General features: G+C 37.6%; 1 protein-coding gene and 1 long non-coding RNA gene across 2 annotated transcripts; both read left to right on the top strand.

Moving 5' to 3' along the window:
* The first annotated feature begins 5,491 nt into the window (after positions 1–5,491).
* On the top strand, positions 5,492–11,774 carry LOC143851951 (short-chain dehydrogenase TIC 32 B, chloroplastic-like). The gene is made up of 9 exons (XM_077361466.1): positions 5,492–5,777; positions 5,971–6,129; positions 8,230–8,461; positions 8,593–8,672; positions 9,296–9,449; positions 9,654–9,732; positions 10,014–10,098; positions 10,185–10,231; positions 11,574–11,774. Exons 2-9 carry the CDS (start codon positions 6,012–6,014, stop codon positions 11,745–11,747), a joined length of 969 nt encoding a protein of 322 aa, XP_077217581.1. The 5' UTR covers positions 5,492–5,777; positions 5,971–6,011; the 3' UTR covers positions 11,748–11,774.
* Positions 11,775–15,032: 3,258 nt separating this feature from the next.
* LOC143851953 (uncharacterized) lies at positions 15,033–18,428 on the top strand. The gene is made up of 2 exons (XR_013236570.1): positions 15,033–15,358; positions 17,988–18,428. It is a non-coding gene; the product is annotated as an uncharacterized LOC143851953 (long non-coding RNA).
* The last annotated feature ends 980 nt before the right edge of the window (positions 18,429–19,408 follow it).

The following is a 19,408-nucleotide window of genomic DNA, read 5'->3' as shown; positions in this document are numbered from 1 at the left end:
GTTCTTGTGAGGTTTCAAATGGATTCACCATTCTTTGGTAACAGGTTTATATACAAGGAGGGTTAATCCTAACCCGGCCCTCCTAAATCTCGCAACCATATCTAGGGGTGGCAACGGGGCGGGGCCGGGCCGGATGTTGGGGTCCCCTTCCCCTTCCCCTCTGCGGGGATGGTGGGGAATCCCCCTCCCCTCCCCGCGGGGAATATCTAATCCCCTTCCCCTTCCCCTCCCCGCATCCTTCGGGGACAAAATCCCCGCCCCGCCCCCTCTTTGGAACCTAACCAAACCAGCAAACAGAGCTTCTTTCTTCTACGTCCATTACAGACAATATTGTGATGAATGCTATGATTCTATTCATGTGATCAACAAACAGATGGACAAAATCAGAAATGCATGGATGAGACAACAAACATAAATAACAATAGGACCTCATCTTTCAGCAATTTTCTGCATAAATTATGGAATGATAAATAGGAAATGAGCACCAGGATTACCTTCATTAACAGGCAGCCAATGTGCAAAAAGTAACTATTTCAGTAGTCACAATGAACTTTAAAAGTCCATAAGTGGGCGCTCACACACGCAAAATAATCTTCATTAGTTCATTCTGTATAGCATGTTAACCCCCAGATAAGCATGAGAAATGAGAATGGAGAAGAGAACAAAATCAACAAATGACTTATTTCTTTAATTGCAATTCAGTCTAGTGCTGACATGAAACAAATTTCTACTAGCTAAATTTTTCTTGTTGAAAATTAAAACCTGCAATCCAACCCTAAAATTCTGTTGGCACTACGATTTTTTGATAATTGCATACACTCAGCGTCTCAGGCTCTCAGCTTGTCTTTATTATTTCAACATCTGTGAAAAGGTTATTATAGTTCCCAAAATGCTCTCAGAAGCTAATTAAAAGGAAAAGACAAGCTAAGTTTATGTTTGGGGGAATCTTGTAGCCGATCCACAGAGTTTCTAGTAGTTTTCCTTAAAAAAAACACTTAAAAATTTACAAAAAAATGGCATTGATTAGCGGGGCGGGGCGGGGACAACTCCATCCCCTTCCCCTTCCCCTTCCCCTCCCCGCACCGGGGAATTTTTATATTCCCCTTCCCCTTTCAAATCGGGGAATCCCCTCCCCAAACGGGGCGGGGCGGATCCCCGCTTTTTCGGGTGAAATTGCCGGCCCTAACCATATCCCAATCCGTGTAGTCCGATTATCCAAATCGGGTAGCTTAGGTTTGGGTTGGCCTAGGTAAAAAAATTCTAAACGAAATTTATAACCCTAATATTTTGAAAACCGCAATAAAGTCACAATAACCTAAGCTGCTGAAATGCCAACCCAACTCGACCTGAAATCGTGTTGAATCCGTTGGGTTCGGGTGGAGCTCAGCCCATGTTGCACCCTAGAGATGACGGGGTGCAACCCAGGCTGATTTTTGGGAATTTGGGTTGACCTTATACTATAAAACTGGGACGGGGTTGGGGTTGATTCCAATTCATTTCTTAGCAAAAGCTCGACCTGGCCGGACCCAAGTTGCATCCGATGATGTTAGTCTTAAGTGGGGCCCGCCTATGTATGGGACTGAGTGGGACCCGGCTTGGTATGAGTCAAGTTTAGGCTTAATCTAACAAGTTCCATGTGGCTTTTAGCGTTTTGGTTAGGTACCAATCAGATGAAATTATACGAATTCTTGGATAAACTTATGAATTTGAAAAGAGATTTAGCTGTGACGAGAAAGAATTTCTACTGTAATTATATCTTTGCTGAGGTGATTTCCATTTCTATCCTCCATCTCGATTCTCTGTAAACTTTAGGCTAAATACATATCTATCTATTGAATTATTAGGGACTGTTTGAATACGCAGATTTTAGAATCTTGGATTTCTTCAAAATTGTAGATGGGAGACGTGGAAAAGCAGGACAGCTATCGTTTTATGATTTCTCACCCTTCTTTCTGTTAGCAAGAGAGTAGGAGATCATCCCATGTTTCCAGGTTTTAGAAATCTCTGGATGCGGGAGAGATTTCTAAAACCTGATTTCTTACTTAAAAATCCAAGATTCTAAAGAGAAGCGAAACGGACGGTCTGCTTCTTCTCTTATCTCCCATCTAGTTTTTCTGGTTATACAAAGATAGGAATGCTACAAGACTGTAGAACACTAGTAGGAATAGAATACCTCTACATCTGGTAATTCACAGGGAGAGACTTTACGAATAAATAGACCAGAATGGTCATTAGATTCATTGAACCTAGTAGGGGCTTCTCTTTTTTGAATAATCAAGAAGAAGAAGAATCAGAGGAGCGCCACGTTTGTAGAATAGAAAGTGTTGGATGCCACATCACATCTCTAGCTTTCCTCTCTATTTCCATACCTAGAAAGCAAGCAACCAGACAGACCCATAGGAAGTTGTGGACTTACACTCTAATGACAAATGACATTTCAGGGCTAAATGATAAAAGGAACTTGCTTGGCAATTCCTCATAATAATATTCTTATTGCAGGTCCCGTCTTAGGTGGTACTCTAAGTCTCCATATCATTTTCCTTCTCATAAAGCCATTTCACCACTGAACTTTCAGGGGTTGTAAACTGATACCCACTTGTAATTGTGGGGTAGGCCAACTTGGATGGGTCAACATTATAGAAACGAAATGGGTCCCATTGGGCCCCATTGGGGTTGCAATCTAATGACAACAACTGACATTGCAACCCCCTAATTGGGCCCCATCAATGTGGACTTACAAGCTGAAGACAACTGACATTGCTCGCTACTGATTACAAGTGGGTATCAGTTTACAACCCCCAATCAATGAATAAGACAAAAAAATTGGACCTTACAATTAGGTTTTACTACTCACTAATCAGTGTGTTCTGCGGGCAACATTAAGTAGGGCCCACATTCAAATGCCAAAAAAAAATCTTTTTGAGTTTTTAAAATCCCATCAAAACTTCTATAGGGTAACATTCTCCTAAACATCCAACAAAATGAGGTAAAATTTTCAAAGTAATAACCAAGTATCTCTGAAAGCCATATGCGACCAGGTGATCCTCCGGGCTGAAACAGTGCCAGAGGAAACAAGGACCAGTGAACGGTGGTCTTTCGAATGCCGGGAAACTAATACAACATACAACATTTACTTTCTATCAATTTTTCGGCAGCCCGTGCAGCTGTCTTACACAGCCGTTGGTGGTGTGTTAGTTTCCTAACCAATATGCCAAAAGCTCCAGAGCTAATGGAACACGTTAGGCTAGACCTCTTTAAGCTTGTCCCATACCAAGCCGGGTCCCACCTAGTCCCATACCTAGGCAAATCCTACTCAGGCCCCATAACATTCCACTATGCTTATGCATCTGCCATCCTCGGTAGCCCACTCTGTGATCGCTTTCACTCTAGCCTTTCTTATAGGTTGCCTTTTCCACATGTCGCTCATTCCGCAACTCGAACACGTGGCATCGTTGCTGCTTTGACACCAAATGTCAGGCAGGTCCCTTTAAACATGTCTCATACCAGGTTGGGTCCCACCGAGTCCCATACCTAGGCAAGCCCCCATTCAGGACCCTAACAATGGCATTTGTAACTAGCATTTGTTTGAAAATCTAACCCTTACTTTGAGTAGAAGACCAATATTTTTCCAAAAGTACTGAGAAGCGCAATTCATATGTTGATCTAAACCGTTCATTTATTGGGCCACAACGTAAGTAGGCTGTATATACCTTGAATGACTACAATCAACAAGACAAAATATGTTGAAAAGTGAGCCTGTGTGGTTGCTCTCTAATGCCACAGCCGGATACAAAATGCCTTTCTATGATGGTCCCTAGCGAATCCCTAATACAAAAATCTGGTGATGTAAGTTAAAAGAGAACTCCTTCTTAGGAAACGTTGTTGAAAGTACATAAGTGGATATTAATGACATTCAATATTCAAACTACTTAGGAAACATTCTTCAGTCTCTTCAGTAGAATCCTTTGTGGTAGTCACAACAGTCACGGACTCTAGCATTGTAGTGGCAGCGATACCAATGCCAAATGTAGATGGGTATATTCCTGCATGAAAGTGGCAATAGGAGGTTACCATTTTTTCTTCTTACCATGCAGACATGTATAAAACTTGGTGCACCAGATACGTGGGTAGGGGCGAGAGTAACGAATAACACCTTTCTGAGAATTAATACTCTCTAATACCTTATATAAAATGTGGTGATCGACTAACTATCAGAACCCCCACTAAATATAGGCTACTGTTGTGTGCTAACGAGTGCATTTGAAATGATATTTTACAATCATTTTACACATGCTTTGATACAAATACACATGTTCTCTGAGATGTTTTATCAAAACAGTGTAAAATATCATTTCTAATGCACTTAATGGCACTCGTTAGCAAAACCCTTTTTTTCATAATGGGATAACTCACTTTGTTTTACATCGTTAATTGGTTGTTTAGAGCTCTTTGGCAATTTTAATAACCTTTGACATGTTACAAACTGTAAACCAAGATGAGTTAGTCCCATAATCAAAATATGGCTTTGTGGATATCAGTCCCCTTTTAAAAATAGGCGCATCTCTACTTTTTTATGCTAGTCTTTTTCTTGAAAATAAAGTCAGCTTCAAGAAAAGACGAAAAAAGGGGTGGAAATATCATTTCCCTTCTCTTTATATATTGTAGAAGGCATTTCGGGGATGGTCTGTTGCATTTGACAGCAGCCACACAGGCTCACTTTTCAGCAAATTTTGTCTTCATTCACGAGGTAGCTGCTGTCAGATGCAACAGACCATCCGCCAAATGCCTTCCGCGATGGACGCTAGCAAATCCCAAAAATAAAATAAGCAAAAGAGATAAAAGGTTGATGGGATTTGCAAGTGATTCCTAGTCTAAAGAAAAAGATGTAAGAGATTATAAATTGATGGAGTGATGAGAATCTTTAGAAACGGTTATTAATCCCTTTGTAGAATCCTATCTTTGAGTCGAAAAAGTATACAAATTTTTAGAAACAGACCTCAGTAGGTCACACAGCGAACGAGATTTTTGAGATTTTTTTGGCTTTCGTCAAAAGAATAGTTCCCAACAGCCCTAAATTATAAATGTACAATCCTACGAACATACATATACAACGACCATGCTGAAAGTCACTTTTAGGATCCATGGTAAAAGGCAATTTTTTGGGTCCTACAGAGGAGCATAGCAGGGCATGTATGTGACATTAAGATCGTCAATCTTGTAGAACATCATGAGGCAACCAAGATGGTCATAGTCCATCACAAATGAATATGTAAGATAAAGGACTACAAAAATCAACGGTTGAGTTTCTCTTGACGAAACCGTAAAAGAGGCCTGCTTCAAGGGCCTATGATTGCAGTTAAATCAAGGGATCTGATCATGGTAGTCCATGCAAAAGTGGGGCCCAAATAAGTGTCTTTCAAGTCCAAGTTGGAGTATAAAAGTGACTTTCTTGGTAGGATTTTTCTTGTAGTACAGAATTGAGAATTTATTGATATCAGATTCTATCCTGCCTGGCCACTTAGTTTCATTCATGTGTAGCAGATATGCAATAAACTCCTAAGAGCAAACGCAGGACTATGCACATTAGATTTTCCAGATTTGTACTAAAATAATTTTTATAAAGGACAATTGATATTCCCATTAATGCAAATACAACAGTAAAGAACAACAGTTATTTCAATGAAGGATCAACTAAATAGGATGAATTAAACTTTACCGTACCTATGAATTGAAGGCAATAAAATGGTGTGACAGATTATGGGTTGTTGAGAAAATTCGTAAGAAATCGACTTGCATTTAATTCCCAATTTGTTTTTGTCTTTGCAAATTGCAACCCATTCACCAACCACTCCCCAACTATAATTGTTTCTTCTCTTCATGCATTGATGGGTTTATCCTGTCCATATTCCTGAATTTGTTTTGTTTCTATAGGAACTATATTAATCTGAGAAGGGTTCCTTTGTGTTGTAGGAAGAACTGTCCATATTGGGTTTTAAGGAGTGTTTTGAGTGATGGGTATTATTTCATTGATGACTGGAAGGCCAGGGCCTAGTGGGTTTGGTTCTGCTTCAACTGCTGAACAGGTTACTGAGGGAATTGATGCAGCTAATCTAACAGCTATTGTTACAGGTCAGTGTTCCTTTTCTCTCCTTTTTTTTGTTTTTTGTCTCTTTTTTGTATTTTATTTTATTTTGTGTGGTTGGGTATTGACATTGTTGTGTTTTTGAATCAGTTATGAATTGATTCCACATTTCTAAAGTTTGAGTTTTTTATGGTATTGATTCATGGAAATCTGTTTTTTTTCTTTGAATTTTTTAGTGTTTTTTTTTTCTATTTCTGGGATTATGTTCTTGATTCTGTTTTTCGTTTTCTTTCCCTGGCATCTGATTTGGATCTTTTATTTTGTTCCATAAACACTGAATTTGGACTTTCTTATTCTTCTTTTATATGGGTGTTTTGGTCTTGAATTTGTTAATTTTCTTGTTTGTGATCTTAACTCTGTATTTTATGTATTTTTCTGTTATTGCTGACATTCTACTCTTGATTCTAGTTAGGGGTTTGCTCCTCTACCATTTTCTTTATTTTTTTTCTTTTTTTCATTTTTCGCACAGACGATGATAATGACAGCCCCTTTCAGTGGTATTTAGAGTTTTTAAGAAATGCATATGCCTTACTATAAATGCAGCACAGGTCTAGTTCATGATGCAGTTAGATGAATGCTCTGGGCTCATATCTCTTTTGTTAATGGCTATAGGTTGGGAATTTTGTTGAGATTTCTGCTAGTTTGTGTTTAAGACGTGACCTTTATTACAGAAAAGGATCTGGAACAAGTGAACATGTATAATTAATTACTCTTATTAAATAGAATGGCTGGAAGCTGGATAGACAACATTAAATCAGAAAATAAAATACTTGAAAAAGAAGCACAGCGATTAGTCAGTAGGATCGGCACTCCAAGTAGAAGACTATGGCCTGAACAAGACCATTTAAAATACAACAGGAACTCAGGTCCAATGGCTGTTTTGACAATGTATTGTACACTTCATTATTAATGTTTTCTATTCTGCAATTCATCCATTTGTGGATATTACTCTGTTTTAAATACAAGATCTTGTAGCAGTGTTGTGTTTCTTATGGTGCATTGGATTTCTTCCAATGCTTAGTTTGCATATACATAACCCAGTTGCAGACCTTTGAAGCACTGTCTGCACCATTCCGCTTGCTACCAAAATAACTGGAAATTCATTAGTATCTAACAGTATATCACATGACGCCTTTTCATGGGGCGGGAGCCATAGAAAAGGAAGGGGTTGGGAATTTAACTTCCTTTTAAGTACTTCTGAGTAGTGATGACAACGCCCACATCTGGGTCTACTAATGATCAGGTAAATAAGACTACCAACATGTTACGTGCATTCCTCTGAATGGACGATGTACCCGTGTTGGATTCCAATACTATGGGATTTACTACAACACTCGTGGATCTTTTTTATCTCTATATATTTTTTTATTAAATACTACAACAACAAATTTACAAATTTACAATTATAAATATTTTGACTTTTATTTATTTTAATAGTAAGCTTTTTATATGAAAATAAAACATTATATTTACTTCCTACAAAAATTCCTAATATTACTTATTATAACCATGTTATCTTGTACAAAAAATAAAACTAGAATTGATTAAAATATATGGATGAATCCACAAATCCTTTTTTCTTTTTTGAGGTTAGCTGAATTTGACAGTCAATACCCCTGTCGGATTCCAACACTTGTACCTGTACTCATGCAACATAGCTAGCAACAAGCCCCTCTTTTCATGGATGAATTATCAAGGCGTTTATCCTGTGTAAGCTTCTTTTATTTTTCTCTAGTGGTGATATTCCCAAATGCTCACTTTCAATAAAAATCAAGGGATAGTTGGAGTTAGTGTTGCGACATATCATAACTAAAGATTGTATGTCTGTTCCACAGTTTTCAAATACCTAAGCCTCGACTACATGTAGGAGGAACTGTTATTACTACATCTAGGTTTTAATTTGCTGTGTATTTCAAATCACCATGCTGTACCTTTTGCGGATTTATTCGTTTTTCTCCTACTAGATGTTTATGTTAATGATGTATTGAACATAAGGAATGGATGGCAAGTGGAATTGGTGATTATCTAATTTCCACTTCTAGATGGCATCCAAACCGTTTTCAAATGAAAAATTTAATGTGTTCCAGGAGGGACAAGTGGAATTGGTGCGGAAACAGTGAGAGTATTGGCACTTCGTGGAGCCCATGTTATAATTGCTGCAAGGAACACTGAGGCTGCAAACGAAACAAAAGAACTCATTGTCAAGGAAAACAAAGCTGCAAGTGTGGATGTATTGAAACTCGATCTTTGCTCGTTAAAATCTGTCACGGCATTTGTTGATAAGTTCAATGCTCTGGATATCCCTCTTAACATCTTAATGTAATCTCTCTCTCTCTAAGAACAGTTGAACGCTTTCATGCATTGATTATTATTTATGGGCCACTTTTTCTTTGTGTTGAGCATCTCTACTAGTTAAAATTAAATCAGAAGCTTTTTGGCTTACTTTTCAGAAACAATGCCGGCGTTATGTTCTGTCCTTACCAACTCTCAGAAGATGGAATAGAGATGCAATTCGCGACGAATCATCTTGGTTAGTATATGTATCTATCTCCAAATTTATAGATATTTTTCCAAGATTAATTATCAGTTCCAGATCTTTAAGGTATACAGGCCTATACATTGGTTCTATAAGAGAAACTGGTTATGCATTTTGATTTACCAAGAATAAGTAGGAAATCTCAAACTTTGAAAAAAGGATAGTGATTTGCACAGGCTTCTCAAACTGGTATAGATGGACTTCACCTTCACAATGTTGTGAAAGAGGTTATGGATCTTCGCAAAGGCCTGGGACGTTTCTCTTTTTTCAGTAAAACCTGGTAAATCATTATATGGCCTGGACTTTTGAAAGGTTCCTGAGCCTCCATGGGCAACCATTACACGTAAGCCGCCCTATTTTTTGCATCCACTGACCCTGATGCTTCATTTGGGCTGGGTATGAATCTGCATAGGGGCGGGCAATCCCAAGCAGCCTTGGCAAGACTTTGGGAATGAAAGTTTCAATTCTTATAGTCTGTGAATTAAAACCTGATCAATTCATTATTATTTTTGTGTGTTCATCTACTCAAGACCAACTTTTGAACTTTATTTTTTCCCTGTAGGATATGGTTTATGGTTAAATAAATCTCAATCATCATTTCCTGCTCTTCCTAATAGGTCACTTCTTCTTGACGAACCTTCTTCTTGATAAAATGAAAAGCACTGCAAAATTTTCTGGAATTGAGGGACGGATTGTGAACCTTTCATCCATAGCGCATGTTCTTACGTATGAAGAAGTGATACGGTTTGACAAAATCAACGACCAGTCAGGGTATGTTAGTTCCACTTGTTGCAATATAAGTAGATGCATATAACTTATGGTTGTGGGTGCTCCATCCTACTCCCTCTTGTAAGATGAACCAATTGCCATATAACAGACTTGTATAGATTCTTTTTCATTTACCATTACATATTTTTGGAGTAAACTATAGTAGCTTGATAGATGAAGGATTGAATTTTTTTCTCTTTTTATCAGATACTCTGACAAAAAGGCATACGGGCAATCCAAATTAGCCAACATATTACATGCCAACGAGCTATCTCGACGTTTACAGGTATATGCAGTTTTTTTCTTTTTCTTTCACTATTTCTTCCAAAAAACGAAAGATATTCTAATGGTTAAATGATGGTAGTTGTTCATGTTTTTTATGGTTCATATTATTATATATGGCCAGTGCTGTTTATCTTGCTCAGTGAACATGAACCATCTTATGAGATTTTCATTTAGCAATAATTCTTATAACCTTTTGATATTTGGAAGGACAGTGTATCTTTAGGCTGTACCTAAAGTTTAGAATTAAAATTTACTGATCTTATTTTACATATCTGAAACCAGGAGGATGGTGCAAATGTTACAGCAAACTCTGTTCACCCTGGCCTGATAATGACAAATCTGATGAGACATTCTACACTTCTAATGCGTACTTTCTTTAGCTTATCTTTGCTTAAAAGATATCAATCATGGCTTGGCAAGACATAATTCCATAAAATTTTCTTCTTCTTGCAGAGGTGGTGAAACTATTCACATATTTCTTTTGGAAGAGTGTACCACAGGTATGCAGCCATGTGCCCATTAAATTAGCTACTAAATTAACAATAATGGGTGTGTTTTCATGAGCACTTATAGATGCCCAGTTTCGAAATTTAGAAAAATGAGGCACTTGCTTCTTAATTGGCCTGCAGTACCCTGTAGCTTGGTTTGTGGTTTTCATTGGTCCTATCGTAATTAAAATAGGATTATAGTTCAAAAAAACTGATGCCACTCACAGTATGGACACTGAATTTTCGTTTAACCAGCTTCATAAATGAAAGATTTCGGCTTAAGATTTTTTCGTGATATTTAATCATGAAAAATACATGGAAATATTCTCCCATTTACTGATATGTACAATCTTAAAAAAACCATATTAATATAGAGATTCATTTCAAAATTTTCTATCCAAGCAATAATTACTGGTATGTGTGTTGATGAGAACTTTCAGTGACCAATTTCCATTGCTTAGAAAACTAAATTTCAGTTTATGGCTCTGAGACAGAGACTTTTTTTTCCCCTAGAAAGTGCTGTGTCAAACACACTTTCAACCCCACTACTTCATGTAAATCTTAATTTCTTATTATTTTTTGCAAATATTTATATACTAATATATTTCTATGTAGTACTATTTATCATATTATCTCACATACCCATAAACGCGTTTGTGTGTGCATATGCATACCCATAAATTTGTTTGTGTTTGTTTATTTCTGTTCATTTAGATGCATCTCTCTGTATTATTTGATTTTGTGAACTAATATTATTCAGTAAAATTACTTTCAATGGTTTCATATATCTGTACGGATGTTGCTACATCTTGGCTTTTCCCCCATGCTTGACAACTAACTCCTGTGCCCTCGCTTTAACACAGTATGCAATGTTTCACTCCAACACTATGTTACATAGGCTTTTGGTTCTCATCTGTCCTCTGTTCTCATCAACTTTATTTTGTAAGAGAATAATTCATGGTTATGATATGATATTGGCTGCCAATTGAATTGATTGGCAAATTGGAGGGTGAAGGAAATTCCGAAACAAATAAGAAGTTGGATCCTCTTCAATTGTTTGACAGAGTGCTTACATTATTATTTACTGTAAAAAATATACCATTCCCTTTATATAAAAAATTATCTGCTTGTATCGCATACACCGTTGGTAAAATTGTATGGACTTGAAAAGAAGTTGTATATTCTCAGGCTTGCTTTCTCAGCAGCTTGCCACAAACCAACTCTAGGTCCATTTCTTGATATAAGTGGTTTTTCCCTTTAGGTTGGTTGTGTGCTTGGATTTCAGATATGAAACCTTCATGTTGAGGAGGATTTCAAACTAGTACAATTACACATGGATTCTACTTATTTTCAGGGAGCGGCAACAACATGCTATGTTGCACTGCATCCGAGCCTCAAGGGCACGACGGGAAAGTACTTCCTTGACTGCAATGAGATGAATCCAAGCATGTTGGCCCGTGACACAGTTCTGGCGAAAAAGCTATGGGACTTCAGCAACAAGTTGGTTAAGTCAGCGCAACATATTTGAATAACTTCCATCTTGCAATCTTAGCCTGAGATAGTAATATATGTTACTAAGCTATAATGCTCTTCCAGGTATTTTCTATGTCTGATAATATGAGTATGGTTTTAAAGATTAGAGTGTTCTCTACTATATAGAACGATGATGGACTTCAATATGAAGTTCTAATATTTCCTATTTTCTCTTAAGAAGTGACAATACAGTTTGTAGTTGTTGTTAGCAATGTTAAATCTTACAGTTTAATCTCGATAATCTTTGACAGTTATCTTATCTGAATCATTCTATTCATGGAAAGAATTGGGATGGTGTATTTCTTTCTGATTGTTAATGGTTTCAAACTTTTTATCTTAAAGATTGAAGGTTGTTGATGGTTTTTCCTAATGAAGCTATGTGTGCCTGTGAAAGCACATTTGCCATCTTTAACTTGAAGATTGCTTCAAAGTTGCCTTGAAAATACGGAGGAGACAAAGGAGAGCAATCATCTTGAAATATGACTCTAACTCCGGCCTGCCGTTATTTACCTTAAGAACTACCGTCAAAGTTCAGCTTTATCTATCCATGGCAGGGGGGACACCCAAACCAGAGGACATAATATTGTCCACCTTTCCAATTCTTGAGGCTCTATTTGTTTTGGATTTTGAGAACCAATTGTGAGTCCAAAACTGAGTCTTGGACTAAAAATTACGTTTTAACTTTTAACATTGAGCGCAACAAATAAAGTTTTGGACTCAAAATCCATAATGAACAGGGCCTTAGTATTTTTTGAGTTAGAAGTGGGGATATAGCCTTACTGTTCTTGGCTCATTGAATTAAATCAATTTTCATCTCCATTATTATTCATCCCACGTGCTTACTATGATCATTGAATATTCTATTGTTCTCCTTCCAAATATGCCAAGCCAATGCAAAAGGACTTAAAGCTCAAAAGTATTTGTTCTAATGATACAAAAAAGGCCCCCTCAATGGAGAATAACTTTCTCAATTACATGTGAAACCCCCCATGGATATACCAAAATCACCTGTGATAGCACCATAGTTTTCTTGATATGGGAGAATGAAGCATAAGTTGGTAGAGTGTTTCTTCTTCCTTCTTAGATCAGTGTTTCAAAACACGAATGTGGGTCAAAATGCGGACAAAGCAATCATGTTTCAAAACACGAATGTGTTCCAGTGTATCTATTATTTTCCATTAATAAAATTTAAGGTGCCCACCTCAGTTCCTAGATAAAGTGAGGGGAAATATCATTCCCATTCCGACAATCAAATGCAGGACAGTGCATTCTTAAGCGCAATTTGTTAGGAGGTGGAGTCATCCGTCTTCCCACAACCAAATGGCTCGAACGAAACAAGAAGACCCAACAACGATGCACAAGGCAAAGACTGGAGGAACTAAGAAATCCATGGCGGATATTCCGAAAAGCCTAGCAGGAAAGCAGAACGCTTCTCCGGGCCAGTCCAGCGGGATCCTAATTACAGAACCGGGCCTCATGGGCCCCTCTCCAATCTGGCAGCCGACGCAAATGCCATCTCCGGTGAGAATGACACAACAAATGCCGTCCACGTCATGGCGTACATTAGCCACGGCCGCTCGTAGTTCAAAGTCCTTATTTTTTAATCTTTTCTTTCTGGGGGTCGGACCTACAACCGAGACATAGTTGATACTTGGTAGTGTGGGGAGAGAAGGTATGTGAATGGAGCTGGACCATCCTATGGATCCAAAAGATCCGAATGTTAATGAAATGGATTCGGGGTGTCCATTTGATCTATACCTCAGGTCAGAAAATTATTTTGGATTTATATACCAAGTCACAAAATCAGATGGAGAGTGCTCGTGAAGCGCAGTAATTTTCAAAAAGAATAGCCCGCTTTGGATCATCCAAAGAAGTGGGCCCACTCTACTGTTTTGAAATATACTGGACTTCACAACGCGATGGAAAGGACCCTAGGCTAGCAATTCCCAAAAGGGACACAAGATTTCATTTCCCTGACTAGATCCGGAAAATAGGATCCGAAAACTCTTTGGAAGACCAAGAAATAGGTGGATCCGATCTGAAGTGGATCTGTTCACACCCCTATCCAAAACATTTTTTCAAATAAAAATACAAAGAAAATGATATCTGCACTCTCTTTTCTTATAATATAGGCACACTCCTTGGTCGTTTTATAGTTTCCTCATAAGGAAATAATATTCCCACCCCTTATTTGCAGCAATTCCACTCCTTTTGTTTGTCTTTTCCAAAAAATTATGTAATTTCTAAGAAAATCCAATAAAATGCATTGAGAAGGGCTGTAAAAGTGGATTCTCAATATCAAGATCCACATTGAGATTAAGAAATCTTGATAGAGAAGTCAGACATTATTTTACAGCAAAAATAAATGGATTGTCAATATCAAGATCTAGAAGAGAATGCATTTTCTACCTTGAGAGTTAGAAATAAAAACACAGCTATTGAAACACAGAGCGAAGCGATCATCACGATCGACATTGCATGAAAGGTGATGTATGGGCTCAGAAAGAACACAACCGCAATCGCACCACTCTGCCAAACCTTAAGCTGTGAAAATGCTGCTTCCTGTACAACATTTCGTTAGCCGCTCATTAGTATTTCATTATGACATGATTTATTAGCTACTGCTCCTAAAATATACAAGAGAAAGAAATCTAGCCTGAAATTGAATCTTGTGTGTAAAGAGATAACTTGAAGGTGGCCCAAGTAACAGATTATTTACGGCATAAGCGGAATTCCGGTGATAATATAAAACGGGTATTTCAGATTTCTTGCATTTGGTAATCCTTTGATCAACTGAGAGATAGTCATATGCAATTTGGTTCTTCTCAATCCTCTGCATGAAGAACTCTGCCTATTTGTGAATTAAAGAGTGACACTCTCTAAAACTTCACGCAAAATCAGAGAATGTCTTTTCTTTTTTTCTTTTTTCAGCATCTCCGTCTGTTTTCTGTCTTGAATGGCACTATATGAAGTTATTAAGGCAGACCTTTTGATGGTGTTCGACTCTGATGCTCCAAAGCATTTCATATTGCTGCCCATGTTATTAATATGCCAACTTCTTCCACTCTTTGCAAGCAGACACTGCTTCAAGCATTGACAGGTATGCATCACTTAGATCAAGGTGAGATACATTTCATCAACTCAGAGGAAAAAGCTACCTCTGACGGCAGTTCTATGCATATTTGTTGGCTGTACCGATGAACACCGTAAATATAGGTATTACTCTCTTGCATCCTGAGTATTAATCTCATGTTATGTTTCTCTTGATAAGTCACTCTTATCCTCTTGTCATTGGTCGTGAGATTAAAGAGGGGGGATGCAAACTCCCATTCTAACACATTGATTGCTGATCTAGAGGTTGATAATTTTTGATTTGTAGACTGATGGCTTCTTTTATTTGTCGCACTGGGAATTCTTCAATGATATGAAAAGTTCTATAGTCATCAACACAAACAAACAAACAAGCATTGATATTAACAGCAGCAACCATCAGCGAGCCATCCTTCAAAGTGGCCATCGCTAATGACTGATGGATCAAAGCTGTGGGTGATAAGATGGGATCCCTGCACGGAAATGGCGCATGGGATGCTGTGTCTAGACCTTCAGGTAAGAACATTGTTTGATGCAATTGGGTTTAGAATGGTACAAAGCTAGGATTGTGGAAAAAGGTTGTAACCAACAACATGGTATCAACTATGATGAGACATTCAGTTTAGTAGTTATGAACACCAGTGTTCAACTGGTTTTTGCCTTTAAAAACTTCTTTGGATGGCCTTACTGCAGTCTGGCAGGAAATCTCCAATGATTGACTATTATAATCACACAGATGCATGTTTAAATAATTAAATAAATACTTCAATCTCTAAGCATAACCCACTTACATGTTAAAAGCCAAAACATAGCTTGTATTGCCAAGTTTTACACTCCTAACTTAGTGAAGTGAGTGAAAATTGTACTCGAGTTTTTTTTCCTTTAGAACAAGTAAAGAGTTCATTGCAAGAGAGGCTTATCGCAAGAGAGGCTGTACTCAGATAGTCAGAGTTACATATACCTACCAAAAGAGAAGTTGCTATACTTAGCATACCTGCCAAAAGAAAAGTTACAATACCCTTGGTGCGTAAAGGGATACACGTGTTTCAAGAATAGTAGCTCAGATAAGTCACGCAGCATTAACAGAACACCATCATACAAATGAATCCCAACTTAATTATGGTAAAATCCGGTGCTTCAATAACCCAAGAATTTTAAAAATAAAACATGGGTAAAGAGCTTGCACCTAACCTAACACATATGTCATGAACACCAGAGAGGAACGTCTATAGTACATGTAGGGGTTCCAATATTATATATACTAGCAAAATAATATGGATAAATCAATCGAAATAGCGAAGTCATGAATATAAGGATACCAAATTGACATCAAGATAAAAATGATGGAATTTGATTTAGACGCTTAGGAGGTTCTATTTACACGTATAATATGCAGATAATGAAAGAAAGAAAAAAGGAAAATTCATAAGTATAGATATGCAAATCAATTTTTAACCACTACCATATCATGTTCGAAGAGCATTCCAAGTATTGCATTCAGCTGTGTATTGAACACACCATCTCCCACACCCCATATCATGGCCATAAGTAGTGGATACACAGTGCCAAGTACACCACTTGTTAAGCTGCATGAAAGTAGATAAAGTATCAAAGTTACTGGAAATAACCAAGGGACAAGATGAATATAATTGAACAACAGGTTGTACACAACTTTGATACACAAAAGTATATATGCCTAATTTCTATAGGAACTATTTAAAAAAGGGTTGTGCGGCAAACCTCACCTATAGTTCAGCAAAAGCCATAAGAGGACAAGGATCTGAAGAAAAGCTCCACCACAAACAATCAAAGTGATTGAAGACAGACCAGATGTAAATCGCCCAGCAACCAATGAACACTGACACAAAAAGTTCAATGGCCATCCTATGAGAAGTTATACAATCCATTTGGATTAAACTAAAACGATACCGCGTTTAAAAAAAAAAAAAGACTTTGAACAATCTAAAATATTACAAATATCAGATAAACCTTCAAATATCAGTTGTGATAAATGCCTATTACAAAAACGGATCCAGGCCGTGAATCAAATAAGTGAATAACTTCTTTTTTTTCAATTCCATGAGGTACTTGGAAAATCTCAATACATATGAAATGTAGTGCACAAATGTAGGTAAGTCAATTGACTGAAACCTGTGACAAAATTACCCAGTGGACCCCGTAATACTCCCTCACTAGGGGTCCTACGATGTGCTTTCCCCACTCAGATAGCAACGGGGAGTAGAACAAATCAATGATAGAAGCAGAAGTGGCTGCTACACTGAGTCCAAATTGCTCAAGGACTTTGAGTTGCACTCAAACTCCTTGTTGGATAAGAATTGCTAAATTGTAGGATCTACAAAGTAAGCAATTTGTTTTCAACACCAACTCTTATGAGATAAGGCCACAAGGGCTGGAGGGAGGCCTCCATACACGTTCTTACATGTATCTTTAGTGTCCCCACATAGCCTTCGAGGTTTGGGAGAGTCTCATTCACTCGAGGAGTCTCAATTCAAGTCGGTTTCTCAATTGGATTGGAATTGGGAGAGAGAAACAGAGATTTATCAAACCAAAACTTTACTTTATATAAAGGAGAGAGGGAAGAACAAAATTTCAAGTATGGAATACTCAAAAATTCGTTCTCCCTCGCTTCTCCCTTTGAAAAATAGTTTTTCATCTCTCTCCCTCTCTCTATCTCTCTTCCAATTTAAATTGTTTCAAATAGAAAGGTTTCAAATCAATTTCTCTATTCTCTATAACAAAGGTACTGATTAGGTCAGACCTTAAATAAGTGAATAAGAGTTATTCGCATTCACAATAGTCTAAGTAAAGAAAAACAATCCATCAGTTCAACTTGTGGGGTCCGCGGCGTTTAGAACGAGATCGCAACCGTTCGAAGAGTAGATCAAGCAGCGTGGTTACTTGATTTCTTCTTCAAAGAGGTATTTATTTATGTTTGATTAACTTAATTAACTAATCTAGACTCTAGGATCTTGGACAAAAGCAAGATCAAAAGAAAATTTTAAAATTCTATGCAATTTTTGTTCCGCTGTGCATAGTGATCTTGCCGGAAGGGGATAACCTTCCATCATATGTTAAGGAGCATTTTAAACTAGTACAATTACACATGGATTCTACTTATTTTCAGGAAGCGGCAACAACATGCTATGTTGCACTGCATCCGAGTCTCAAGGGCACAACGGGAAAGTACTTCCTTGACTGCAATGAGATGAAGCCGAGCATGTTGGCCAGTGACACAATTCTTGTGAAAAAGCTATGGGTCTTCAGCCACAAGTTGGTTAAGTCAGCGCAACATATTTGAATAACTTCCATCTTGCAATCTTAGCCTGAGATCTCCCCTTTAGTAGTATATGTTACTAAGCTATAATGCTCTTCCAGGTATTTTCTATGTCTGATAATATGAGTATGGTTTTAAAGATTAGAGTGTTCTCTACTATATAGAACGATGATGGACTTCAATATGAAGTTCTAATACTTCCTATTTTCACTCAAGAAGTTACAATACAGTTTGTAGTTGTTGTTAGCAATGTTAAATCCTACAGATTAATCTCAATAATCTTTGACAGTTCTTATCTGAATCATTCTATTCATGCAAAAAAAAATGGGATGGTGTATTTCTTTCTGATTGTCTATCTTAAAGATTGAAGGTTGTTGATGGTTTTTCCTAATGAAGCTATGTGTGCCTCTGAAAGCACATTTGCCACCTTTAACTTGAAGATTGCTTTCAAGTTGCCTTGAAAATACGGAGGAAACAAAGGAGAGGAGTCATCTCGAAATATGACTTAACCCCGGTCTGCGCCTATTTACCGTAAGAACTACCGTAAAAGTTCAGCTTCATCTATCCATGGCGGGGGGCTCCCAAACCGGAGGACATAATATTATTCATTTTTCCAATTCCTGAGGCCCTATTTGTTTTGGATTTTGAGAACCATTTGTGAGTCCAAAACTGATTCTTGAGCTAAAAATTATGTTTTAATATTGAGCCCAATAAATAAAGTTTTGGACTCAAAATCCATAATGAACAGGGCCTTAGTGTATTTTTTGAGTTAGAAGTGGGGATATAGCCTTATTGTTCCTGGCTCATTGAATTAAATCAATTTTCATCTCCATTATTATTCATCCCACGTGCTTACTATGATCATTGAATATTCTATTGTTCTTCTCCTTTCAAATATGCCAAGCCAATGCGAAAGGACTTGAGCGCCAAAAGTATTTGTTCTAATGATACAAAAAAAGGTCCCCTCAATGGGGAATAACCTTCTCAAGATGTACCAAAATCACCTGTGATAGAAGTAGAACACCGTAGTTTTCTTGATATGGGAGAATGAAGCATCAGTTGGTAGTGTTTCTTCTTCCTTCTTAGACAAGTGTTTCAAAACAAAAATCAACTCGGCACGACACGGTCAAGTAATAGGTGGATGCGGCTGAGTACTTGGTTGATGTGGGCATAAATCAGAAGTCAAAGGAGTTTTGATTTACTTTGTAGGAAAAAATACGGACTCAAACAAGAATGCGACTGCGGTAAAAGGGAGTCAACTCGAGGGAGTC

Source organism: Tasmannia lanceolata, unplaced genomic scaffold, assembly GCF_043159265.1.
Source record: "Tasmannia lanceolata isolate RefF3 unplaced genomic scaffold, GAP_Taslan_0.1 ptg000018l, whole genome shotgun sequence".
In the NCBI taxonomy this organism is placed as follows: Eukaryota; Viridiplantae; Streptophyta; class Magnoliopsida; order Canellales; family Winteraceae; genus Tasmannia; species Tasmannia lanceolata.
The sequence above is the reverse complement of the archived record's forward strand: the minus strand, read 5'-3'. Positions and strand labels throughout refer to the sequence as shown.

Coding starts and splice junctions, on each gene's coding strand:
- LOC143851951 (XM_077361466.1), top strand. CDS start 6,012: ATGGGTATTATTTCATTGATGACTGGAAGGCCAGGGCCTAGTGGGTTT. Junction 8,462..8,592: donor ATCCCTCTTAACATCTTAAT/GTAATCTCTCTC, acceptor CTTACTTTTCAG/AAACAATGCCGGCGTTATGT. Junction 9,450..9,653: donor AAAATCAACGACCAGTCAGG/GTATGTTAGTTC, acceptor TCTTTTTATCAG/ATACTCTGACAAAAAGGCAT.